This window comes from Sinohyriopsis cumingii, chromosome 3, assembly GCF_028554795.1.
Source record: "Sinohyriopsis cumingii isolate HCF-2022 chromosome 3, ASM2855479v2, whole genome shotgun sequence".
NCBI lineage: Eukaryota > Metazoa > Mollusca > Bivalvia > Unionida > Unionidae > Sinohyriopsis > Sinohyriopsis cumingii.
Genome location: NC_142963.1, coordinates 24,832,216 through 24,859,928, shown reverse-complemented (window position 1 = coordinate 24,859,928; position 27,713 = coordinate 24,832,216). Strand labels below are relative to the sequence as shown.

Genomic DNA, 27,713 nt, shown 5'->3' with positions numbered 1-27,713 from the left:
TGTAAGTAGGTTAAATAGGGTTCAAGATATTGATGGTATATTTAATGTATAGCTGATAATAGATAAACGGTACTCAAACATGAAAAATTAAGTCTAGTGATCTGTTTTTAAATCAATGAATTAATTGCCTTGAGGTACATCCAGATGCCAATTTGAATGAAAGTATGTGAAATAGGATCCAAGAAACAGAAGGAATAACAAATTAACAAATGATAACAAAAGAATAAATAGACACAAATAAATGCAAACAAATTCTATATCCATTTCAAACAGTGATAGCAAGGGGATAATAAAAAATGGGTGGAATTGTTTCACAAATCACACTCTGTGTGTTGGTTGAGAATCTCAAAATGATATAATGAAGTTAATGAAGACTGGAACTGTGACAATTTGCTATGTAAATTGATTTTCATTTCTTGGTAAATATCAACACAGAACAAATAAATGTGTATAACAGTTTTATTTACATGTGATTCTGAATGTATGCCAGCAGCAACTGATGATAGATTCACAATAAGAATTTTCAACAAAATTATCACAGATAAATGTGGAATGTCTCGATGAATTCCAGGTTGACCACTGAAACCATGTACAGAAATATATCTCACTGATATATTTGAATGTTTTTTTCCCCCTCATTCGTTCATAATTCAATATGTTCCATTCTGGAATTACTGACTTTGAAGCAAAGTAGTCATCAACCTCTTCCATTGCGAGTCTGTTCAATTTTCCTTCTAACCTGGCTACAGTTCAAAGTTAACTCAGCATGGTCTCTCTTCAACTGCTCTAATTTCTGCCGTAGTTCATCACCTTCATCCTTTTGCTCTTCAAAGTCTCTCAAAAGTGGTTCATTCCCTAGCAAGCCACTACTCTGTCGCAGACGCTGGTTGTCAATTCTCAGAGCATCACGAGCTTGCTTGGTTCGGGACAGTACATCCCTTTTCTGAATGGAAAACAGAATTAGAGACTTCATTATTTTTTTGTGGGATACAAATCTTTATGGCTTTCATGGCTGATAAAACTACGGAGTTAAAGACCCAATAAATAATGATTCCTTCTGTGAAAACAATGAGACCATGTTGCCAAAAATAAACCAAAGCGTCAAAGACCCAACATATAATGATTCCTTCTTTGGAAACGTGCCAATACAAACCTCAGGGTAAAAGATCCAACTAACATTGATTCCTAACATGAAAACAATAGGACCCTGTTGCCAATACAAACCTCAGGGTAAAAGACCCAACTAGCATTGATTCCTAACATGAAAACAATAGGACCCTGTTGCCTATACACACCAGAGAGTCATAGACCCAACATGTAATGATTCCTTCTGTGGAAACAAAAGGACCCTGCTGCCAGATATAAACCTCAGAGTAAAAGACCCAACAAACAATGATTCCTTCTATGGAAACAAAAGGACTCTGCTGCCAAATATAAACCTCAGAGTAAAAGACCCAACAAACAATGATTCCTTCTGTGGAAACAATAGCACCATGTGGCCTACACACATCAGAGAGTTAAAGACCCAACAAACAATGATTCCTTCTGTTGAAATAATAGCACCATGTGGCCTACACACATCAGAGACCAACAAACAATGATTACTCCTGTTGAAACAATAGCAACATGTGGCCTACACACATCAAAGTTAAAGACCCAACAAACAATGATTCCTTCTGTGGAAACAATAGCACCATGTGGCCTACACACATCAGAGACCAACAAACAATGATTACTCCTGTTGAAACAATACCACCATGTGGCGTACATACATCAGAGAGTTAAAGACCCAACAAACAATGATTCCTTCTGTGGAAACAATGCCACCATGTGGCCTACACATATCAGAGAATTAAAGACACAACAAACGATGATTTCTACTACTGAAACAATACCACCATGTGGCCTACACACATCAGAGAATTAAAGACCCAACAAACGATGATTTCTTCTATTGAAACAATAGCACCATGTGGCCTACACACATCAGATAGTTAAAGACCCAACAAATAATGATTCCTCCTGTTGAAACAATAGCACCCAGCTACCTACACAAACCAGCAAGTTAAAGACCCAACAAACAATGATTCCTTCTGTGGAAACAATAGGACCCTTTTGCCAATGCAAGAATTCAAGCACTGATGAATTAGCTATTCTTCACAAGACAATAAAAACTATATACCCACCATCACCACCACCACCAACAACAACAAATAAATGAAAAGGCAGCACATTCCTTATTGATTGTAGATTGATACCAATAAGACTTTGATGGTGGAGAAATAAATTAAAAAAACTTGCATACTATATACATTTTAAACACTTTCTTTTTACAATGCTTCCCTAAAGTATCTGTAATTTTTCATTCACTAACTTTTCATACACCATATTCCATGAAAATCATAATTGTTTTTCTTACTTTAATGTTTCACAGAAATTAGTTTTGCTTAACAATGGGTAGAAAACAGGAATTCAATTTATTTGTACCCACAATTATTAGCACACCTGAAAAAGTATGAATAAAAAGATTATGAAATACCATACAAATCAATATAGTCAACTGAAACATATGAATTTGGAATCAATATCAATACTTATAATAAGAAGCCATGTCCCAAATAAAAATTGTATGCCATGTCCCAAATACAATTTTATGCCATGTTCTAAATACAATTTTATGCCATGTCCCAAATACAATTTTTATGCCATTTCCCAAATACAATTTGAATGCCATGTCCTAAATACAATTTTAATGCCATATTCCAAATACAATTTTATGCCATGTCCCAAAAACAATTGTTATGCCATGTCCCAAATGCAATTTTTATGCAATGTCCCAATCAGTGCTCAAAAACTCTGATAGCTCGATGCCTGAGACCCCTTTAATTTTAGATTGGGCCGTCCTGTATTCTAAGTGAGGTGCCCATCGGGATTGTCAAAAAAATTAATTTGCCTCAAGAAACTTTGGTCACGCTGATGAAATGTGTAAATGTATTTTCAAGATGTTGACATACCTGCCATAACAAGGCACAATCTAAATCAGATCACCACTGTCCTATGTAAAATTGATATGTGACTTTTAATGAGATCGAAGCAAGATGTGTCATGCTAAAATTAGAATTTTGTACTCCAAATCCACCTGACATGGTCATGTTTTGAGAAAATACAATTTTTAGTAATCTTTAAAAAAAAAATTAAAAAAATGAACAAACAAACAAAACAAAACAACCCAGCCACATTCAGTATAGGCTCATTACATGTAGCATGTATAAACAGTGAACAGTCATGATTGGAGCTGATGTAAAACTATCCGCTGAGCAGTTCAAATAGCGACAATTAAAGACAAAGAGGTCAGGTATAAACCACCATTTCACATATTACTTAAGTGGCTGACAATAACTAGTGAGATATGTTTGAAGGCTGCAGTGGGTTAGCCCACTGTGCTAATTTGCCTAGGTAGGATCAGGAAGTGGAACAACCCATTATAGATAAATCAAAGATGCTATATGTGTGTACAAGAACAAAAGTTATTACATATTATTGCCTTGAATAAGAATGCTTAAGCCATATGTATGTATTTGACAAGTTTGTGAACAGTGGCAATGTTTCTTTGAAGTCAGATTTTACTGCATATATAGAATGCAAAAGCATATTCATTTCAGTTGTTGGAATAGTGTTGAAGTCAATTTAGGTTAGATATCAGCAAAGCCCAACAAAAATAAATTTCTGAACTGTTACTGACAGAGTTTTACTTTGTGAAGCATGCCACCATAGCAATAAGCACTAATGACACTTGCATTACATTCAAACCCCTTTGAACCCTATTGAGTTTATATTCAAACTGTAGTTATTGCAAGGTTGTGTGACAATATTAAATAAGGGGAAATTTTGGACATGTGGAAATTGTAGTCCAGGCATGTGTAATTTCAGTCAGGGCTTGTGAGTTTATTTACATCACCAGCCAAGGGCATGTGTCTAAAAAAAAAATTCTTTGAGCACACCATACACAATTTTTATGCAATGTCCCAAATACAATTTTTAGTCAGAGAATGTCTTTTTTTTATAAATCACTAAAGTGATCGCATAATTTTAGGAAGATGAAATGGTATTACGTATATGATACATTACTGAATGGGTATTGTGCTTCTTGATGACTGCTGTAAAAATCATTTAGTGACACTAGCATACATTAACATTTTGCAAACCTGACCTCATTTAACTTCATTATTGCTTTAACAAAAACGAATTCCTTGAGTGAATTCACTCTTCTTTTATGGGAATCCATGATAAGACTGCTTTCTCTTTTCTTTCTTTTTAACTGCTAAGTGTTAAAACCATCTCTCATATTCTTGAACAATAGGACTTTTGAACTGGCTTCTGTGGCACCATTTTAATTTAGGACCAACTAGACATTATTAGAAGTTGTTTGGTAGAACCCTATATCAATAAAAAAAATCATTCAGGTGGAGCAGCCATAAGAATTTTAAGATGGTCATCATTGCAGCCATATTGGATATAAGATTACCATCATTTGGGACCAACTAGATGTCATAAGAAGTCTTTTGGTGACTAACACGTCGCTGTGGACATCCATTTAGGAGGAGTAGCAATAACAAGATTTTCAGGATGGACATTGTGGCAACCATAATGGATGTCCATACAGCAACATTTTTATCTAAGACCAACTAGACCTTGGAATGAATGTGTATGTACAGTTTTGTCACATTCCTGCAATAGTTTTGGAGGAATAGCAGCAACCAACTTGTACTGATGGATGGATGATGGACAAATGGGCATCTTGTAAATTCTTCTGGTCTATGACCAGTACAACTAATAATAAGAGCATCTATGTTGGAGTCTGCACTGAGACAAGGAAATCCCAGTCAAGGGGTTACATTATTTGTCTCCCCACTCAGCAAGCCTCGTGGGGAGACAAATAATGTAATCCAACAATTGGGATCTTTTGTCTTGGTACAAACACAGACATAGATTATTTTTCTCACCCAGTTTTTTTTCTAATTAAATTAAAATATCACTGCAATACAGTTAGCAGATTCAACACATAAAGTTTAATGAGCTACTATTATTGCCTCCAACTATGTATAAAGGTCATCAGAGTTTGTACTCTTTTATAAAAATATGAATAATTATCCAAGTAGAATCTAGCTATATATGCTTCTTAGCTTAGAAGAAAAAAATCAAGAATAAAAGTTAAAATTGTTATGTGTTGGAATTGTTTCTCAACAAGTGATTGGAGGAAAATACTATTGTTTATATACATACCACCCATTAATACGAATACGTTAATGAAGGCAATGAGGTGACCTGTCAACCCTATATGTATACAGGTTCTATTCATGAGAAAACAGAAACATAAAAACATATGCTATCACTACTGTATTATCACATTTAATCGATGAATGTCATACGAAAATAACAACAAGTAATTTATATCTTTTATACAGAACTTTTAACTTTCATCAGTTCTAATTTTGAAAAATGTTCTGTGGTAGCAATGGGGTAATACTGTGCAGTACAATAGGACTAATGGATACAGTTCTAAGTGTGTGGTGAGAAGAGATTTCTAACTCATGACTTTCTTGGAAATTTATATTTTATGTCCTGGAAATATGAAAAGTGTTGCTATTTCTAGTGCAATGATACTTTACATAGAAATCTTTTTGTGGAATTGCATGTGGACTGACAAATGAACCACTCTGATTGGTAAGTGCAGTAATTTTCATTTACAATCACATTATTATGTTTGATTCAACTGGGGTGGATTGCAGTTGTTTGAATAAGTTAGAAGAAACCAGTCTGACATAACACATTTCTGGATATTTAATGGATTTGTATTAGCTGTTGAAAGAGTTTGAATTTATGTAACCAGTGATATGTGTGTGTTTAGAATGTTTTGTTTTGTTTACCTCCACTCTGTGTGTGTGTGTGTGTGTTGTTTGTGTATGTGTGTATGTTATGTTTAAAGTGTTATCAAGTTGGAGAAACTTAAGTAGCTTTAGGATTGAATTTCTTTTTGTTATATATCTGCTATTTTTCTTGATTTTATAACAACTCTATCAGGCACAGCAGAAAACATCAAGGGTTTCTTCTTTATAAAAGTAGTTCCTAGCATGTTCACACCATGAATCAGACAACCTGAATGAGATAACCAGAAAGATAAGAAAAGTAAGGTTAGCAAAACAGCTAGTTTTGTTTGTTGCTTGGGTGAGAAAAAACAATCTAAGTTTATTAAAAGTGAGATCTTTGAAATTTGTTTGGCAAGTTTATCTAACATTTTTGGTAAGAATGTTGGCTATATTATGATATAAAAAACTTACATGTCCCACTTCAGCCTCAACTTCTCGTAATCTCTCTTTTTGAATCTGGTTTTCTCGCTGCACATATTGCAGTTTTTCCTTCAGGTGGGTGAGGACCTGTACTGTGCTGGTGATTTTCTTCCGCAATTTTAGCAGCTCCTCGTTACGCTCTTCAATCTTCTCATTGTAAGTTTGGTTCTCAATTTTCAACTGCTCAAAATCAATCAGGTGTAGACCTTCTGCTAGTTCCTCCTGCAATCAAATATACAGAAATTGTAGTTGTCAATCTTAATCATTCATACAGTGTAATGCCTGTAATCTATATGTTAGTTCATGTCAATATTAATCATTCATACAGTGTAATGCCTGTAATCTATATGTTAGTTCATGTCAATATTAATCATTCATACAGTGTAATGCTTGTAATCTATATGTTAGGTCATGTCAATATTAATCATTCATACAGTGTAATGCCTGTAATCTATATGTTAGGTCATGTCAATCTTAATCATTCATACAGTGTAATGCCTGTAATCTATATGTTAGGTCATGTCAGTCTTAATCATTCATACAGTGTAATGTCTGGAATATATATGTTAGGTCATGTCAATCTTAATCATTCATACAGTGTAATGCCTGTAATCTATATGTTAGGTCATGTCAATATTAATCATTCATACAGTGTAATGCCTGTAATCTATACGTTAGGTCATGTCAATATTAATCATTCATACAGTGTAATGCCTGTAATCTATAAGTTAGGTCATGTCAATCTTAATCATTCATACAGTGTAATGCCTGTAATCTATAAGTTAGGACATGCCAATCTTAATCATTCATACAGTGTAATGCCTGTAATCTATATGTTGGGTCATAGATATTCTTTTGGTAATCACTGTTGATGAGGCATATCATTCAAAAACAATACTAGTGACAACCTGTAAATAAATAAGGGATACAAACAGTGTTGTACGCCATTCCCTCATTTTAGTCTAACTCACCTTAGGGCATAAATCCCAATTACATAGTCTTGTCAGGAAAATTTGTGCAAAATTTTATCATATAATTTGGTTTCAGTGTAGTCAAAATAAAATATAATATGCTCCCTTATATTCAAACATGAAATAAACCAATCATCAAAGTGATGACCCTGAGCATTTCTGTGAGAAACTAATTAAGTGCAGTGTTTTCTTCTGCCAGATGCAGAAAAGTTTTATGAATTGTTACAATCAATTAGAATATATCTGCTTTGTATTGTCACATTAATTACATCTTTGGTATCAAATCAAGTAATGGGGATAAAATAAAAAAGTTAAAAGGCATAAAAATTCTGCCTCATAAGAGCTAGCCATTATGTTTTTTTTCAAGTCAACTCATTTCAACTGACCAATCAGAAACTGTTTTAAATATTATCATGCAAGTAACATTGTTAAAGGTATAGATTATAACATTAACCAGTAGTTTATCCTAATCATTTGCAAATGTGACAAAAGATAGCAAATGAATCAAGCAAAATGCATACAAAGTAATACAAGTTCATAGACAAAATGGAGAAGCAAGATCCAAAGATTGAAGTGAACTTAAAATTCCTGAATTGGCACCCTGAAGTTTGCCCAAGGATGCTTGTAATGAAATAATGGCATCAATATTTTACTGACAGAAGAAAGACAAATAAAAAACAATGTAAGTTTCAGTAGGGGAGGTCTTCTTAAAATAAATGTCCATTTTAAAAAAAAAAAAATCTAGCTCTGTTCTGAGTCAACAATAACATTAGAATATGTCCAAATTCACTTGCAAAATGGAGTGACATAATATATAATGTTTTGCATGGGTAGACATGATGTGCACTTAAATCTTTTGTAGCAGTGTTTTTAATGATCTTTCAAAGATTGATTATCATGAAAATAATTATGGTAATTTATACATAAAAGTGTTGAATTCATTAGAAAAAAAAACTATTTATGAACAATTATTCACAAAGTAATTAGAAGACAAGTATTCAACCATTTACCAATTCCTTCAATCTCTCTACTCAGTGTCAATATCCATCACTTTCTTAATTTTTCTGAGCTACCTTGGTAACTCGCACCCATGCTTATGCTGTGGTCTCTGTGTTTGGACCCACCTGTGCACAAGTTAAGGTAGAGGTGTAATTCCATTACAAATCAATGTAAAAACCATGCTGTAATACTCAGTGATTAATAATGAAAAGTAATGAAGACTTCTGATCTCTCCTGGCATATCTATTTGAGCACATTGTTTGTTAAGACTTTCAGAACATAAAAGCAGCCTCCTGAATTCTCTATTTTTATGCAGCCATAACAAGAAGACACATTATATTCATGTAATGGAATGGGGGTTCTTAAATGGTATTTTTTTAAATCAGGAAATTCTAAATAAATGTTACTATCATCTAATAGCTGTCATGATGACTTGTTTTGTAATTTGAAACAGGAAAACTTTGTGATGGGACATATGCCATAGTGACAGTCTTCTTTTCAATATCTAGTCAAGATGCAGGACTAGGATTGAAAAGTATACAGATGTATGTCCATGTTGCAAAGCAAAACAACCATTACAATGTTTCTAAGTAGACAAATCAATTTAAAAAATAAACAATCACAAATAAAAGTTTTCTTTGAGTGGTTGCTGCCTAATTATAAGAACAATGCAAATGCAGCTTTCATACAGAATTTAGCAATAAACAAGTTCCACTTTACAAAATTCCACTTATTTAGCAACTGATAAAAAGTATTTAAAAAAACAATGGAAATCAACTTTATAAACGATGTGTTTAAATGAGCCAACAATTCCAATTTGTTTATTGTTCTGTACAGTTCTGATTAAAAGTATTAAATCATGTAGGAGTAACAAGTCTTTGTGTTGTGTGTGTGATTTGGATTTTTAATGTAGCTTTAAAAAAAAATCTGTCATATCGCTACGATGTCTGCAGTGTGACAGTTTATAGTGATATCTAGCACTGGGACATCATGCCACAGACATGTAGCATGATGTCCCACCCAGTCACATTATCCTGACACCAGGCCGACCAGTCCTAACACTGATCTCTTAATGCTGAGCGCCAAGCGAGGCAGCTGTTAGTAGCATTTTTGTAAGTCTTTGGTATGACTCAGCCGGGGATCAAACCCATGACCTCGCACATCTGAGGCAAACGTTCTAACCACTAGGCCACCGGAGTGGTAGCAAGTCTTTGACTACTAATGATAACTTACATTGTGTTTTGTATGGTGATTTGACTGTACATGGTGTTTTGTATGGTGATTTAATTTTACATGATGTTTTGAATGGTGATTTGACTGTACACGATGTTTTGCATGTTGATTTGGCTGTACATGGTGTTTTGACTGTTCTAGATTTAAAGTCTATATTTTTAATGATTGCATAAAATGACCCTTTCAGTATCCAAAATATAGCATTTATTTAAAGTATTTTTATATGGGATATTTTAATAACTAAAATTCCATGTACATTCAGATATATCTCCAAGTAAAAGAATGAGTTGGCCAATCTAATAAATTTATCAATAAATAATCGATTGGTGTTTTATCAGGCATAGATATTCTTAGTCAATATTTGCCAAAATAATATAAATTATGAGGAAGGGCCTATCATCAAATGAATATGGTATTACTTGACTGAGTATCAACACAAATGTTATCTTGACTGTAGTCTTGCTTCATACCTTTGATTTCAGTTGTTGTTCTTTCTTCCTCAGTTTATTTTTCAGTTTAATATTCTCCAGCCTTACATTAACAACCTCTGCCTCTTTCTTGTTCTCTGCACTCAGGTACTGTTCAATATCCTGTTATGAGATGGACAAGAAGTAAAGATGAAAATAAAACAACATAATAACGCAATTGAACACACACACAGACAGCATACAGATTTGAAAGCAACTTATGGTTTTATTTTAGTGTGGCCTTTGAGTGGTCAGATTTAGATCTGACTTAATATTTATTCACTTCAATATAGATTTTAAGTTACGTCCGTGAAAAGTGAACAGTAAATTATTATAATAATTCTGCTCAATCCTTTATATGTACTTTACTTCAAGAAGTCATATATGTGGTAGATGTTTAAGCAAAATTTAATGAGACTGCTTTACAGAACAGTCCTACAAACAACAAGAACGTTTGCTTTCTTGTTTTCTTCAATTTAGTATAATCAAAACTGAAGATCATTTGTTGAAGATAATGATATTAAGTAACTGCAGATAAGTTACATATAGTGGAACCGAATTGAAGCGACAATAAAGTCACAATAATTTACAAATTTGACAAATGTGGCTGTAACAGTGACTGTAGATATAATTTTATGGTTTTACCTTTGGTGGGATGGCTTTTCCAGAACGACTGTTAATTGAATTGAATGCCACCTGTTTTTTGAACTCCATGAAGGCTTGTTTCTCCTTGTCAACTCGTTCCTTTCTTTCCTCACATTTCTTCTTCAGGTCCTCGATCTGGTCCTTATAACCATCCCTTTGTTGTAGATCCTGACGTCTTAAATCTTCCAGTTGGGCTGAAGGATGAACACATATGAAAATATAAATATTTTACATCATTTTCAATTAAAAATATCTTCATAGCATGGCCTTGTCTTTGTTTGAGAATATTTTGCATTCCAGATTATTCCATGTTTGGTGTGGACAATTGTACTGCCAATCTCATGCATGTTCAAAGCATTGCACTCTTCTGTACTTGTTTGTAAAGTAAATTAGGCTCTGGTAAATATTCTAATGAGGTTATTAGACTGTCAGGTGACCTGCTCAGGCTGTACCACTGTGAAATCTTAGACAGTCTAATGTTTTGAGATTGGAGTTTTAAGCAGCATTTAAACTAATGGATGATTTAATTTGCTTTGTTCTATAAAGAAAGTGCATACAGAATAAACTTTAACTGCTTGTGGCCTCTGAAACTAATAACTTTGTTAAAAACTTAAAACCAATTTAGAGGGTTGTAATGCAAAAAAAAACCATCACTTTTATGGCATTTATGGTTGTCTATGGACCTAATCTTATATTATAAACTCTTTATGATATTTTTTCAAGGAATCTAAAATCTGTGTAATGTCTGACTCACCCATGTATTTGAGATATCTCTGTTCCTGGTCAGTGACATTTTTATCATATTCCTGCCGACTGTCATCTGCCTTTTTCTTCCGGAAGTACTCTGCTAGTTTGTGCTGGAGCTGGTAGTTCTGCTGCTGAAACTGTTCCCTTTCTGCTATTGCTTGCTGCAGTTGAAATAAAAATTCTATCTCCCTAACATCAGTTTAAAAAATAAATTATTACTAATTTTATTTTGACAGTACTGAGTAGTCTTTTGGAGTGGAGGAAACCACATAACACATAAGAATACCAGAACTAACAAGTGATATTGTTCCAAGCCAGATAAGGGTATAACTCTTCCAGTGTCAACACTGTCGCAGTTATTGACAATATTAAGATTTTGTGTGAAAGTTTTGTGCTTAAGATTGTATGAGTCACATCACAGACAGCATCATGTGGTTTAAAGATGATTGTTTTGTACAATCATGCATATGGTCTAATAGTATGTCACCACAATACTGGACACACAGCAGCAATTAGAAGTTCCAAAAATGTAAAGATAAAAAACACAACCTAGATGTGCTTTCAGTAGCAGCTACTGTACATTCTACTGGGTACAATATGCAATGTTCCAAAAACGTTCCCAATTAATGATGTTCTTCTGGCGAAGACTATTTTTAAGTAGTGTTTAATACCCCTCTTCTGCTATCTATTGGTAATACTCAGGAATTTGTATTTTGAAAATCACAATTACATTAGCATATTTAGCAGTACAAGTCATGCTTTTCATGTGACATGATGTGACTTAGCAGTTATGTGCTCTAATTTACATGACTGAACAAAAATAGTTTGCTTCATATTAAAAAAAATTCTCCAATCTAGACCAGTCTAGCTCAGGGGAAAAGCATTTCTTTTGGATATGTGAGACATCAAAATTGAACCAATTTCATACCCCTTATTCCTATTTTACCTTGATGGGATAACAAGTAACTGAAATTAATACTGTGAATATTCCATTATTCCTCAGATGAACATTTGATACATATTCACATCTAGGAAGAACAAAACTCAAGAACACTGAGAAATACAAATTATGGATGGGAACTGTGAAAATTGTAATTGATAATTAACTTCCAAAGACCTTTTTAATGACCAGGTTGATGACTTACATGGTATTTCTCCATCAACTCCTCTCTGTCAAACTGTGGTTTCTCCTCCTCTTCCTCTTCTTCTTCCTCCTCCTCCTCAAATGTATCTAACTGATGCACTTCTTCATCTTCATCCCCTTCTCCTGCTACAGAACCTGTGATAGACAGAGAGAACTAGATATGTGTCCAGAGAACATGGATGCCCCCACCATATTTTAAAATAAGTCTGTTCAAAAGTCAGTTTAAAAATTTCAAAGCCTACAGAACAAATTTTCAAGTCAACAAGGTCCATAACTCAATCAAATTACTACATAAATAAATCAAAATCAAACTTAACCATTACAGTATCCTCAGCGTAAAGCCTCATACTAAACTGGTTGCAATCCATATAGTCAAAAAAAGTTATGACATGGAATTTAAATTTACAATACACAGGAATTGACTGAAGTGATGCAACATGACACAGTGGACAGACATGGGTAGAGTTATATGCCCCCTGCCCCCCCCCTTTATATAGTAATAACTATAAGGAAACTACTCTAAAAAATGAAATATGTAAGACAGGCTATCATACTTATCTTACTTTATATAAATTGCTAACCTGCACAGCATGACTTAAGACTTTCTTCAAGAAATTTCAACAAAATTGACCAAGTCTGTATTATGCTACTCTTAATAATAATAATAATAATAATAATAATAATAATAATAATAATAATAATCTTGGTCACATGGTCCTCAATGTATTAATAGGTTATGTTATATATAAAAATCACTTACACATACATGTACTAAGTTATACTTAGACACACACAACAAGATTTAAAAGGGATTCATAGACATAACTATAGTGGTCAACAGGTACATATATGAAAAATATACTACACACAGGTACACATATGAAAAATATACTACACACAGGTACACATATGAAAAATATACTACACACAGGTACACATACAAAAAATATTCTACACACAGGTACACATATGAAAAATATACTACACACAGGTACACAAATTTCAGTATGGCATGAATTATATATACATACATAGAATAAATTATACACATATTATCTCTGGAAACACTGCATTATTTTAGCAGATACAAGGAAATATTTCATGAGTAAAGTAAAAACATTGTATTGTCACAAGTGGCAAAGTGATGAGTGACAATACATAATGCTTCCATTTCACAAGAAAAATATTTCTTTATTTCTTTATACTTTCTCAAAAACCCAGATTTTCTTTTTATTAAATGTATATATAAATTTTAAGGCCAAAAGCTTTGATTTGTTTGGATTTGTGTCTCTGTTCTCTATCAATGCAATTAAAGGCTGCATTAATACATCAACTAAAAGAAGTTCTGAAATTTTACAATAATATTAGAGCGAACTGTTTTACAAATTTAGACTGTATATATAATGCTTCAAATTGTGTTCCATATTTCATCAAATTCTTTTAAAATGAAGAGACTTTTTAAAATTTTCATAAAGACATTCCTTGTACAGACTGATACCATGAACATTGCTGGGGTGGTGGTATTGTTGAAAACATGACAGAATGGTCCAATAGCCTTCAAAAAATATAACCTCATTAAACAACAGTTTTTAATGATTGTGAATTTATTGTAATGATTTTGGTTTCTAATTTTGTTTATTTCTGCATTCAGATGTGAATGAATTTTTGTATGTTAGCAAACTTGCAAACTATTTCAAAAATTGACGTTGCACCCAGATTTTCGATTGTTACTTAATTTTGGTTTGCAACTGACACTAATTAATGCCTGATTTCTCCATTGTTTTCACACATTATTATGATTGTGATGACAGTCTGAATTACTGCTTAAACAATTTTATTACAAATATAGTCAAAAGTCTTTTCTTAAAAATATTAGCATTTTTTATTTTAGTGTAACAGGTATAAAATACTGTGTCGGTGACACAGAATATCAAATAGCAACAGGTCAGATAAGTTCAATCCTTGACAATTTGTAGGATTCTTGTTGTTGTTGTTGTTGTTGTTGTTGTGGGGTTTAATGCCATTCTTCAGCACACGATAGGCTATGCATGGCGGCCAGTATTAATGGTGGAGGAAGAACCCAGGAAAACCCCGGGAAGAACCACCAACCCACGAGAAGCTACTGGTAAGCTTTCTCACATACCCACATTGGTAGGATTCTTGTGAAAAACTAACTATAAAAAGTTAATACTTGAAGCCTACTTTTAGGATTCGTTTTGAGGCATTCCTGATCAAGTCTTTTCATTGACTACATAAATGTATACTACAGGGTCAAAACAGTCTTTACACATTTTAAGATCTATTCATCCTGATAGGGGAAACAGAGACAGGAAGGGAGGGTGAGAGGAGAAAAAGAAAAAAATGAAATAGGCATAAATATGGAAATATAGGTCTGAATAGCATTCTTAAGACCAGAAATACTTCCTAAATGGAAAAAGAAAGTAGTTCCAAACATGACATCACCACTGATGTGATAAAAGTAGTATTGCCACTTTGAGAATATAATTTTTCTCTTAATGATATATTTCAATATCTCATTATGAAATATATAATAAAATTCTGAATTGGGAGGCTTTAATATATCATTCCAGCTGATTATCTTCATTAAGGTTACACATGATGAACAGTAAAAAGAACAGGAGAACTTGCAGAATAAAGTCTTAGTTTCATAATCTTTCATGCCAAGTTTCATGGGAACCTATCAAGGCGTTTAGGAAATTTACATATAGTAAATGAATAAATCTAAAACTTTAGCAAACTGTTGATGACAACACCACCACTGCCACAATATAAAACAGATTACTATGTCTTGCTTCCCAGTATACAGTGTTCCACACAAAATTCATCACATTTTCATAGGATGAAGATAGCAGATTCATTTTATAAAATACACAAAGAAAAGTGTATATTGGTGAGTACATTATTTCAGTATGATGCAGTTACCAAAATTACTTCATTTCTCTGTAGCTGAAAGCCTGACTGGCAGATTTACAACAAGCTGTAAATGCTACTACTGGAATTAGGTTACATGCTTACTGGAAAAGCAGAAATTTTAAAATTTTGACTTAAGTAACTATCATCCTCTAAAATCTTAATATCTTCTGATCCCAAAATCATCCATTAGACCCCTCAGTATATATTTCTGATAAGTATGACAATGATACAAATATTTTAAAAGCTTTTACTGAAGGTTTTCATCAAGCAGAAGTTAGAGCCTGTGTGACAATGTACAACAAATGTTGCAACCTAGGTGATAATATACAACAATGTGACCAATGTTTCTTAATTGCCATTGAGATTTTTGGAGGTGAAAACAAAAATGCAAATCAGAACTTTCTAAACGTAGATACAAACCAGGTCTGGATCTTTCCGGTGTGCCTGGCTCCAAGATATCTGGCTTTCCAAGCTCCCTCTCCTCCTGAACAGGACTTGCTTCACGAGACAGTTTCTCTCCCACTCCCACTGTGGGGCTCTCTGCTCTGTCACCCTCAGCAAAAGTGTCACTCTGGCATTAAAAAAAATCTTTATTTTAATATATTTACTCTCTATTTTGGAAAATTAATAATGAGTCATGTCAGCTTTTCACAAACAGGAGTCACTTTAAAGGATACTGGCTAAAAATAAATCAGGAACCCATGATAAATCTGTCTTCTATCCTTTATTTCTTTTAACTGCCAAGTACTGAAAAATAACTTTGGTATTCTTGAGAAACTCCAACATTTTGTTGCCATAATATTTTCTTACAGGTTTGACTTAAAATATTCAGAAGATACCAGAAGGTGCAATAAAGAATTCTTGTAATGGCCTTTGAACCTGAACCTGAAATCATGGCTAGAAGATCCATGTGCTTGCCTCAGACAATGCCAAGATATACCCACAAGCTAAGTTTGATTAAATGTATAATTACTATTATTTGGAGCAACAAAAAATTAAAATTACTTAAGTATCATTATTCAACGTATTCTTCAAATATATCCACCAAGTTGGTTTCATATAAATATATATTTATACTTGTTTGTGTGATCATGCTCATGAACCAGTACAACCAAAACTGCAGTCAAGACCTTTGACCTTAAAATCAATATCAGATTGATGAATATCCACTTGTTTGCTAGAATGCAACTAAACTGAAACTCTGATAACAAAAGTGATTTGAATATAAATATAAATATATATATATATATATACACACACACACACACCCATCACTGTGTTAATAAGCTCAATGACCTATGAAAATACAATCAAAGATGTCTGACTTGATCCCAAGCTCAATTAGGTCTGGTTTTCAAACTCCTTCACAACAGTGTAGATATAATGGTGATCAGATCTGCACTATTTTCATTCAGAACCAACTAAATATTGCAAGTCAAGTATTGCAAGATGTGTTTTAGTGAAAACTGCATGTCAGTGCCACCATTTGAGCAAAAGGAAGTGGTGATAACAAGATCTTTCTAGGTGACCACTATGGTACCATGCTAGAGGTCACATGACCACCACTTTCATTCAAAACCAGTTTTCCATACTGCTATAGTGTGAAAATAAAATATGTTGATATGACCATCTAATCAGAAGAAGTAGCCACATACATATTTTAAGAAGCATTTTTGTTGACACTCTGAGAGGTTGCATGAACATGATTTTTTTTAAAACCTAGGAACAACTACAGTTTTTGTAAAAACTGCATATTGATATGACCATCCTTCATGAGTAGTTCAAACAACATTTTAACAATGGCCACCATGGTGGTCATGTTGTAGGTCTGACTGGCATCATTTTCATTTAGAATCAACTGCATATCGTGGGAAGAACATCGGACAACAAGATCTTCAAGACTGTCACCAGAAAAAGCATACTGAATATTAGATTGTCCCCATTTACAACCAACCAGACCTTACATGATATGTTTTAGTGAAAACTCTAAGTTCATATAGCCAATATTTGGGGAAGGAAGAAGAACATTTTCAAGATGACTGCCTTGGTGACCCTGTTGGAGGTCAGATCAGTACTATGTTTTTAGTACCAACTAGACATCAACCAAAGTATTCTGGTAAATATGTCTGCCATAATGGCCATACTAGATGTCAGATAGGCAACATTTTCATTTAGGAAATCAAACATCACAAAAGTCTTTTTTGAGAGAAATCCCCATGCTAAAATTACCATTTGTTCAGGGGGAGTATCAATAACAAAGTTTTCAAGATGGCCATTATAGCAGCCATCTTAGACGTCTGCATGTGATAATTTTCATTTACGATCAACAATACATTGGAATGAATGTTATTATAAAGTTTCACTGTAATCCTCTTTGTAGTCTAGGAGAAGCAGCAGTAATAAACTTGTGCTAATTGACAGAGAGACAACCAGCCATCACATAAGCTCTTTTGGTTTATGACCCGTAGAGTAAAAGCATAAAACTTTATGTTTAATAAAATGTACAAAGTTTACATCAGTAAGCTGAACAAAATATAATGTTCTCCTTAAACCTAATGATACATAGTGAGAAATGAATGCATAAAATAATTACTTAGAATTAACAAGACTTTAAGTGAATTATCATTTTATGACATGCCACAGATGTACAATGGCCAAAGGCAAGTACTGATCTCAAATATGTAATAATGAAATGAAAAGTTTCATTTGTAATTGTATATGATGAAGAAATGACAAGGAATTATTTGTCTTGTCTTGTCCTCTGATTAATATGGATACAAATATGTTTTCACTTTAAAATGACTTTGACAGTACCTGCTGGTTAAAGGGAGGGCAGAAGTCCAACAGCATAAAGGGTGTGGGGGTGGGGGGATTTGGATTTTTAAGGTAGCTTTAACCATTTTTCAGTTGTATCGCTACGATATCTGCAGTGTGACAGTTTATAGTGATATCTAGCACTGGGGCATCATGCTGCAGACATATAGCATGATGTCCCACCCAGTCACATTATCCTGATACCAGGCCGACCAGTCCTAACACTAACTCTTAATGCTGAGCACCAAGCGAGGCAGCTGTTAGTACCATTTTCAAAAGTCTTCGGTATGACTCGGACAGGGATCAAACCCACGACCTCTGAGGTGGATGCTCTAACCATTAGGTCACCAGAGTGGGATAATAACATAAAGGGAAGTCCTTACAACCTCTACAAGTATAACAACTACATCTTCCTGGGTTCAGGACTTGTGACCATGCAAAAGACAATGACAACTTGTCTAGGAATTTCAGATGATCTTGACCTCGACTGAGGGTTCCTGAGTGGCCGAGTGGTCTAAAGCACTCTCTGTTACAGATCACTGCCATCTCACCTCTGTCTGCGTAGGTTCAAGTCTCGGATTCGGCCAATGTGGGTATGTGAGAAAGCTTGCCATTAGCTTCTCCTGGGTCAGTGGTTCTTTCCGGGGTTTTCCTGGGTTCTTCCTCCACCATTAATACTGGCCGCCATGTATAGCCTATCATGTGTTGAAAAATGGCATTAGACCCTACAACAACAACAACAACAACAAAGACCTTGACTGAGTAATAGAGTGAGAGTTTGAGCACCTGGATATAAAAGGGCAAAGCTGCCTTACTCTGTACTCAAAGAATAATAACCACAGATGCGGGAGGTCGTGGGTTCGATCCCCGGCCGAGTCATACCAAAGACTTACAAAAACGGTACTAACAGCTGCCTCGCTTGGTGCTCAGCATTAAGAGGCTAGTGTTAGGACTGGTCGGCCCGGTGTCAGGATAATGTGACTGGGTGGGACATCATGCTACATGTCTGCGGCATGATGCCCCAGTGCTAGACATCACTATAAACTGCCACATTGCAGACATCGTAGCAGTATGACTGAAAAATTGTTAAAGCTACCTTAAAAATCCAAAACACAACACACAATAATAACCAACATACCTGCAGATGGGACTTATGACCATACAGTAAATTTAACAGAGAAACTACAAACTTTCAAATTATATTGGCCTTGTCTTGGAGCAGAGCAGGGGCAGAGGTGTATGGATATGAAAGAGCAGAGCTCTGTAATTTTACAGTACAAATATAACATTCATCCCTCCAAGGATTTGGGACATATCATAAAATAACTTTAACCAAAATCTTTTTAAACCAAGATATTTTTCCTTGGCTATCAGAGAGGGTTGTGGAGCATTGATATGAAAAGGCACATCGCCCTGATTATCCAGAAAATACAGGAAAAACACCTTAACTAAAAACTTGACAAAACTTTTAAAATGACCTTGAACTTGCCTGAGGGCCACGTGAAAGGTAGGATTATATAATATGTAAAGCTAATTTGAAAATCCTTGATTTTATAATCCAGGTATGACAGCTATCCTTCCCAGGATTTTGGCCATGGACAAACAACTTTATCATTTTCAAATGATCTTAACCTTGCCTGAGGGTGAATGGAAGGGTAGGGTGCGTGGATATGAAAGGCAGAGCTTTCTAATTTTACAGTTCATGTAGCTATCCCTACCTTCACCGTACAGAAAAACATTAACTGAAAACATAACCAAGATATTCAAATGATCTTGATATGTCTGAAAGGTTACAGCAAAGGTGGAGGTGAGTGGAGTTGAAAGATCAGTCAGAATTCAGATCCCAAGTATGTAAAAATCCTCACTGGATTAGGGACTTAAGACCATACAAATAAATTTTAACCAAAATTGACACCTCTTCCACAACACTCAGAATGAATAACTTAATAAATAACTCACCAATGCTAAAGCAGCTGCGACAAAAAAAAGACAATTTATTTACTGAACTGAATAATTTTTAAAAAATGACTGTTTTACAGTAATGTACCAAACTTTAGAAAATATTCCAAACAACATTTGAGTAGTACCATACAGATTGTAAACCAGTCTTCCCATTCTACATTTAAAAGGTCAGTACAGTAGGTTTATTTTATTCACTGTGACATGCTAGACATCACTATAAACAGCCACACTGCAGACATCGTAGCGATATGACTGAAAAATTGTTAAAGCTACATTAAAAATCCTAATCACACACACATACACTCAGTAAAAACATAACTGAAGTGTGAATAAAAAATGATTTTCATAGCTTATTTCATTCATTCTTCTACCTTAAGACTGTTGGCATACCTTTGGTATAGGTGATTTGGAAACTTCATCTTGTTCTTTCCTATGTGTGGTCTCTTCCTCCTCTCCTTCTGGTTTGGCTTCTCCATCTCCATCTTCACCAGCCTCTTCCTCTTCCTCTGCCTTCTCCTCCTCCTCACCCTCTATAACATCACCTTATTACATTGAGGACAGACAGAGTTAATGCTGCTGACACAAAATGTGCTGACCACTTTTCACAGATGCTAATTTAGCCAGCACTGATATATACAACATACTACTGCATATTATCCAGGTGTTAGATCCATGCTTTACAATGCTGATGGATGTTTGAATGTGATTAAGTCTATTCACTATGGGTGAAAAAAATCCCAAATTCCAGGTGTAGACCCCAATTTGAACCTTCTGATGCTGAGTCATACTGAGTGTAGTACAACAAGTACCAGAATTAAATCTGAACAGATCCTAGTAGGAGGTACACTCTGCAACACCCTAAACAGCACTGGTGTAGCATGGTCGGTGAACTTTGTGTGCACTTTACAGGTTACATAGAGTTCACATAAAATTAATAGATATACATGAGGTCCTAGTAGTAACCTTTTAAAGTTCACACACACTTGAAATGTAGTGAGAAAATAAGGGGGACAGGAGGAGAAACTGAACGAGGGAAAGAAAAAATGTCAAGGAGTTAAACAGTTCACTATAACAGTGCCAAATAACAAAGTAAATAGCACTGAATGTTAGAATACCGGTAATAAGGGTTAGACTACATGAAGAAGACACTGAGAGATATTGAAAGAGAAAATAGAGATGAACGAAAAAGAGAACACATCTAGGTTAGATTAAATTACTATAAATGTGCAACAACATTAAGGCAACAAATGAAAGAAACAGGGAAGTAAAGAGAGATGATTAATGAAAGAGTTAGCATTTACTATAAAGGTACAACAATCTGAAAACATTATGAAAGAAAGGGAAAAAGGATAGAAAAATGTGAAAGAAGCAAGTGCATCCTATTTAGACTGGTGCACTAATCTGAAGCCAAAAAGGGAAGGAGAGAAGAGAAAATTTTAGAAACACATCTAAGATTGTTTACATTAATGTGAAACATTTTGAAGATTGTGAGAGTAAGAAAGAAAGAAAGAGAACAAATTAGTGAATAAAAGAAAACATCTGTAAACAAAAATAAGACTAAGATTTTCTACTGTTTTTGATTAAATATGGTTAACAAAATTAAAATAAGAAAGAAAGACAGAGAACAAATTAGTGAATAAAAGAAAACATCTTTAAACAAAATTAAGACTAAGATTTTCTACTGTTTTTGATTAAATATGGATAAGAAAATTAAAATAAGAAAGAAAGACAGAGAACAAATTAGTGAATAAAAGAAAACATCTTTAAACAAAAATAAGACTAAGATTTTCTACTGTTTTTAATTAAATATGGATAACAAAATTAAAATAAGAAAGAAAGACAGAGAACAAATTAGTGAATAAAAGAAAACATCTTTAAACAAAAATAAGACTAAGATTTTCTATTGTTTTTTTAATTAAATATGGATAACAAAATTAAAATAAGAAAGATAGAAAGAGAACACAAAATTAGTGAATAAAATAAAACATCTTTAAACAAAAATAAGAATAAGATTTTCTACTGTTTTTGATTAAATATGGAATACAAAATTAAAATAAAAGAGTTTAAGTAAGCTTATTATTGCTTTTTCCTCTTTTTGGAAAGAAACTTATTTCACCATACTTTTATAGCAAGAATAAAGATTTTGATATGCTGGAATAGCAGCAGAAATAATAAGAGAATAATTTGCATATCATATCTTGAAGACATAAGAAGAGACAGCAGTAACAGTTTTGGCATCAAAAAGATAGAGAAGGAAAGGCAGAAGGAATGAAAAAAGAAGACAGTACCACAAGTCAGCAGAAACAAAGACCTGAACTTTTACCTTCCTCCCCTGTTTTATCATCTCCTCCAGAGGCCTTCTTTTCCTCTGCTGCCTCCTCCTCAGCCTGCCCCTCCCCAATGGCCTCTGCCTCTCCCTCTGTCTTAGCTTCTCCCTCCCCCTCTGCCACCTCAGTGGCCTGTTCATCCCCTCCCCCTGTTTCACTGGCCACACCCTCTGTTGCTTGCTCCCCCTCCATCTGGGGCTCTTCAATGTTAAATAATATTCATCATGAACCATTCCTGGTGTGATGTTACTAAATCAAGATGACACCAATATGAGACTTACAATAAGGGTTCTAAAGACCATCATGTAAACCACTGCTATGATCATAAATTACAGTGTTTAACTGTCAAATATTGTGGTGACTTGAAGTACAAAAGTGCAAGGTTGTAAGTGCCTTGTTCTTCTGGTGAGACCACACATTCCAATAGAACAAACATTCAAATTTAATTATTTCTACATAATAAACTGTAGTTAAATTGCTTTATATAAATTAAAGTGAGTACAGATATCTTTGATTAGAAATTTTCATCCAGTTATTACTACTGAATCATGCATAAATACAGAGTATGACCTGACATGATTTTATGTACTATTGACATGACATGGTTTTATGTACTGTTGACATGACATGGTTCTATGTACATATCACATCACTGATAGACCTGTCATGATATCATGTTATGCATCAATGTCCAATAAGTGGAAAATATACCGGATCATTTCATGCAAAGCATTTGCAAAGTATGTCATGACCTGGGCATATAATAACATACGTTGTATGACTTTTAAAACAATGACACAAAGTCTGAACTTTGTTTACACTGCTTATGCCAGACAGCAGCACCACATAAAAACAATGAATGCCATATAAGTCAAGACCAACTGCAAACTGCACAGACCCAGATCTGACACTGCATAATGTGCCCACATATCTGAATCTGTGCACTTTATAAGGAGTAATCAGTAAAAAAAAAATAACAGACCCTTATCTGCTGGTGCATTATGTGATGGCATATCAGGGTCCTTGTTGCTTGCAGTTGGACTCAACTTATAGGCAAGTATAAAATTGTTTGTTCAACTGATTTCCCTAACAACCTGCTGATACATTATGCAATGGAAGATTTGGGTCTATGCAGTTTGGATCTGACTTTTAAGCAAGTTATAATTGTAATTTTACCTGTACTCATGGGTTACTTTTCCCAAAAACCAATCTAAAATTACTCGATTAAGAGAGTGAAAGACTTACAGGTACAACGACCAAAAATGTGGTGCAAATGCTTACAAAATACTTCATAATTATGATGGAAAAATGTAGTCACATCAACATTTTAAACTTGTTATAATAACTAGTCTATGACCTTCATGAATTCTTGAACACTTGTTAGAAAATGAAGCCTATGTCTTTTGTAGGTCAGTGGAGTTATAAAATGTTGAAACAGACACAATGAGTAAATATCCATTTAAACAAATTATTTGTTAAATTTCAACCTTTATCCACTTCATTGCAAAAAAATCTTATTATTGTTCATTTCAAGGAAATGCATGAGAAGCTCAATATATACACTATACGAGCATAATTATAAATATGAAGCCAATATGTTCAATTTTTGTTACCTTCAGTAGCCTTGTCTGCTTCTTCTATAGCATTGTTGTTGGCATTATCTGGGCCTATGTTCTCTCCTGCTGGGACCTGCTCCTCAGCCTCAGGGGCTGGGGTGGCTTCTTCCTCTGTGGGAACTTGATCCTCCTGTGCAGGGGCTACCTCCTCTTCAGCAGGCTTCTCTTCTTCTACAGGTTCAGTGGGAGCTGACTTCAATAATAAGGCAACACTAGTAATATTCAATCAGTTCAGGTCTAAAGCAGCAAGGCGAGATATTGCAATTGCAAGCTAACATTCCTTTCACTTATTTATCAATAGCAGTTACACATGCTGTATTTACTGGAATAGGGTATTGAGCCTTGTTCTGATCACAGAATGGTTCCAAGTAAAAACGTGAAAATAAATGGCAAAGGGTCAATCAAATTTGTCAACAAAAAAAAACATTCTTTAATTCAGATATTTTGAAATTTAACATAAGCAATAATTTTGCATATTAACAAGAAACTTAATAGAGATATGAACAAAATGCATGTTATATTCAAGAAACAATTGCATGAAAACATGCATGTATATAGCATTCCAATGAAAAATTTCTTACAAGGGAGAGAGGGAGGTAAGGGCACTACTTCCAAAAAGAACACTTTTTGTGAGAAGGGTCCTTGGTCTATAGTCACCACATAATAATAATATTTATAATTTTACAAGGAAAATTTACATTGCTATTATGTTCTCAAAGTGTAATCAAACAAGGAGAATATATACAGAAAACAAAATACAAAGGTCACAATGTGGACAGACATTTAAAATAAACCCAAACAATCAAGATAACAAAGAGGAAAGTCAACAACTTATGTTTTGTATATTGGTTCGATTACTTTGTATACATTATCAGCAAGATACATGCAAAGAGCAATAAATATAATTATAATATTTATTAGGGAATAAAGAAAATATCTTAGCTCTAACTAAATTCCAACCACCACCCATTTACATAGTGACCCAATAAAATGATCAGTACTTCAATAAAAATAATCATATTCAACTAAATAAGCATATTTACCTGTGAAAATGCCCCTGCCCAACCCTCTAAAAAAGCAACTGATTTAATTTACATCTTAAAGGATGTATTTGGCATCATAATTTTTTTTAAAATCCATTATTCACATTGGGGGCTGAAATTCCATAAAGCAAAGTCGACCTATCGATCACTTCAAAAATGCAAACTTTATGAAGGTATTCTTTTGAAATTCTGAATACGATCCTCCAATGATAAAAACTTGACAGACAAGTTTGAGGAGTTCACATTCGCCCTCAACATTAAATACGAGTGTTACAAATGTACCAACACCATCATACAATATGTCCACAGACTTGTCCTGGCTTCTTTTTTAGTAGCAATGCAAGCCCCTGAGGCCATTGCTCCCATTTAATGATGTCACCCCAAATGATGAAATTGTTGCCTGTGAAGTTAGAACACTGGATAAGTGAGGCCTGCATGCATGAAACATCCTTGCAACCAAGCCGAAGGTGTATGCTGTCACCACAATTTATGAGTCAGGAAAAAAAATAGCTACTTTCCTGTAGAAGAGTGGAACTAATGAAAACTAAATTGCCATGACTAGGGATTTATAGCAAGCTGTGTGGTATCAGCTTGGAAGTTACAGTGACCATGGAAATGTCAGAACCACCAGATCAGCCAAAATAATAAATAAATACATACTCATAATGACAATAAAAGTGTTGATTATGGATTATTGGCTATACATTTTTAAAAAAATCGTCACATAATACTGACACGAGAAGAACTGAAATTGAAATACACTGAACACTGACAGCAATTTGGGCAGAGCCCGATGTTTAACGATTTGTCCTTATGCAAATGGTTATCAAAATGCCCACACGTGATAAGTGAAATATATGCGTTGAGCGCTTCTTTATTTCGAGCATTTGCATACTTTGTTGGAAGAAATCGAATTTTAAACAAGTGTTTACTATGCGATACATTTGTCATATAATAACCCACCTCTTCGTCCGCCATTTTGTTGTCAAGAAACATGTATCAGACTGGTTGTCGACCAATTTCATAGAAAGAAATCAGAATGGCTGTTAAATCAGTCTACATTACAACTCGCTGTACAAATTGTACGTTGTTTTGTGCATTTTTAAATATACATTAAATTTATTATAAATGAACCAAGTGTTTCATTTATTTAAAAATGTTGCCTTCATGAATTGACGGAATTTTACATCTCTTTTATGGTCAAATTGACTTGACCTTACAGCGCTCTCGAATAGACGTGTTAAAATCTCTACGTTCGTTTAACCATACTCTCGAGTGGTTCAATGAGCCTTTCTCCATACAAAATAACTTTGGGCAATCTGGAATTACATCACAATTAATACTTCCAGTTCAGTACCCACGAATGAAGTTCTAGTCTATTTTTAGAACATTTTTTCCTCTCTCATTTTGGTGGTGATAGAAGAGTTTTATTTATGCATTTTTGGTAGGGATTTAAAGGTAACTGTTTATTCTTGATAATATGAGCTCAGGGTGTTGTTGTCTGTATGTATTTTGGCGACAGTGCACAGTGAGTAATAAGGCCTTGGTGATGATCCGGAAGTGAAATTCGTGTTCTGGTTACATGCTGTTATGTTGACAGTCAATAATCTAAAAAAAGAGCAGGTCAACCTTTGACAAGAACTTCACCGTGAAGTCATCTTTGAAGGTATTTTAGATTAACATATGATTTGCATTGATTGTCACACAGTGGAAAGGTCAGTACTGAGAAACAAATGTAGAGAACATATAGTAAAATTAATTGTGTACTATGTCCATCTGATTCAAATCAGGTCTCCACTGTCCTTCGGTTTAATGAGATTCTCACTTTGGGAAAGCTCCACGCGAATTGTCTTTCATGCTGGGATTAATTGTCTTATTTTCGGTCCAGGTTGCGCCGAATTGTCTGTTTTAAAAAATGTCAATAAAATATTTCCATTATAAACATTCCTTGGTTATTTTCACCAATATATTTTCAAATTTATAAATGAAATCAATGTCTCCACGTTGAACACCGTACAGATTAATACAATATAAATCGTGTAATTTGCAGAAGTAAAAGCTTATAAAGCGTGAACGAAGTATGTATATATATTTTTTAGTTAGTTAAGAGTTAACTTTAAATTTTCGAATTATGTAATATTTTTCTCTCAAGAGAAATTTTTTTTAACTTTTATTAATTTGTATATACTAATTATTGTAATGTTTAGTCAGGAATTCAACTTAATAATAATAATAATAATAATAATAATAATAATCGTTGTTGTCTTCGTTCTTGTTGTTTTTGTGTATTGATGATTCTAAAATTTGCGAGGTGGGCCGGTAAGGACAACCACAGCCAGTTATAGTAAAATTTTTGAGTTTTGACTGCAAACTTGCAATTATAATGAAGCAAGGGGTGGCATGGGACCTGTCAATAAATTGATCAAACAACATTATATTGATATTGCATGGTAATTACACGGTT

General features: G+C 34.0%; 1 protein-coding gene across 2 annotated transcripts; it reads right to left on the bottom strand.

Moving 5' to 3' along the window:
• Nucleotides 1-445: 445 nt before the first annotated feature.
• Nucleotides 446-26,247, bottom strand: LOC149802557 (cilia- and flagella-associated protein 184-like). Of its 2 annotated transcripts, XM_089951806.1 has the most exons (11): nucleotides 26,213-26,247; nucleotides 24,204-24,399; nucleotides 22,587-22,790; nucleotides 20,654-20,805; nucleotides 15,908-16,058; nucleotides 12,555-12,688; nucleotides 11,417-11,570; nucleotides 10,663-10,856; nucleotides 10,021-10,140; nucleotides 6,339-6,569; nucleotides 446-943 (listed from the first exon to the last, which is right to left on the bottom strand). In XM_089951806.1, the coding sequence occupies exons 1-11, from the start codon at nucleotides 26,243-26,245 to the stop codon at nucleotides 698-700; spliced, it is 1,815 nt and encodes a 604-aa protein (XP_089807932.1). In that variant the 5' UTR covers nucleotides 26,246-26,247; the 3' UTR covers nucleotides 446-697. The 2 variants fall into 2 exon arrangements, with proteins under 2 accessions (XP_089807932.1, XP_089807933.1); XM_089951807.1 differs by lacking the exon at nucleotides 22,587-22,790.
• Between the last annotated feature and the right edge of the window lie 1,466 nt (nucleotides 26,248-27,713).

What these genes read in the sequence shown, in the direction of transcription:
- LOC149802557 (XM_089951806.1), bottom strand. Translation starts at nt 26,245, where the DNA reads ATGTTTCTTGACAACAAAATGGCGGACGAAGAG. An exon ending in TGATAAAACAGGGGAGGAAG is followed by an intron (nt 20,806 to 22,586) that starts GTAAAAGTTCAG and finishes CAATGTAATAAG; the next exon opens with GTGATGTTATAGAGGGTGAG. An exon ending in ACCGGAAAGATCCAGACCTG is followed by an intron (nt 12,689 to 15,907) that starts GTTTGTATCTAC and finishes TGTCTATCACAG; the next exon opens with GTTCTGTAGCAGGAGAAGGG.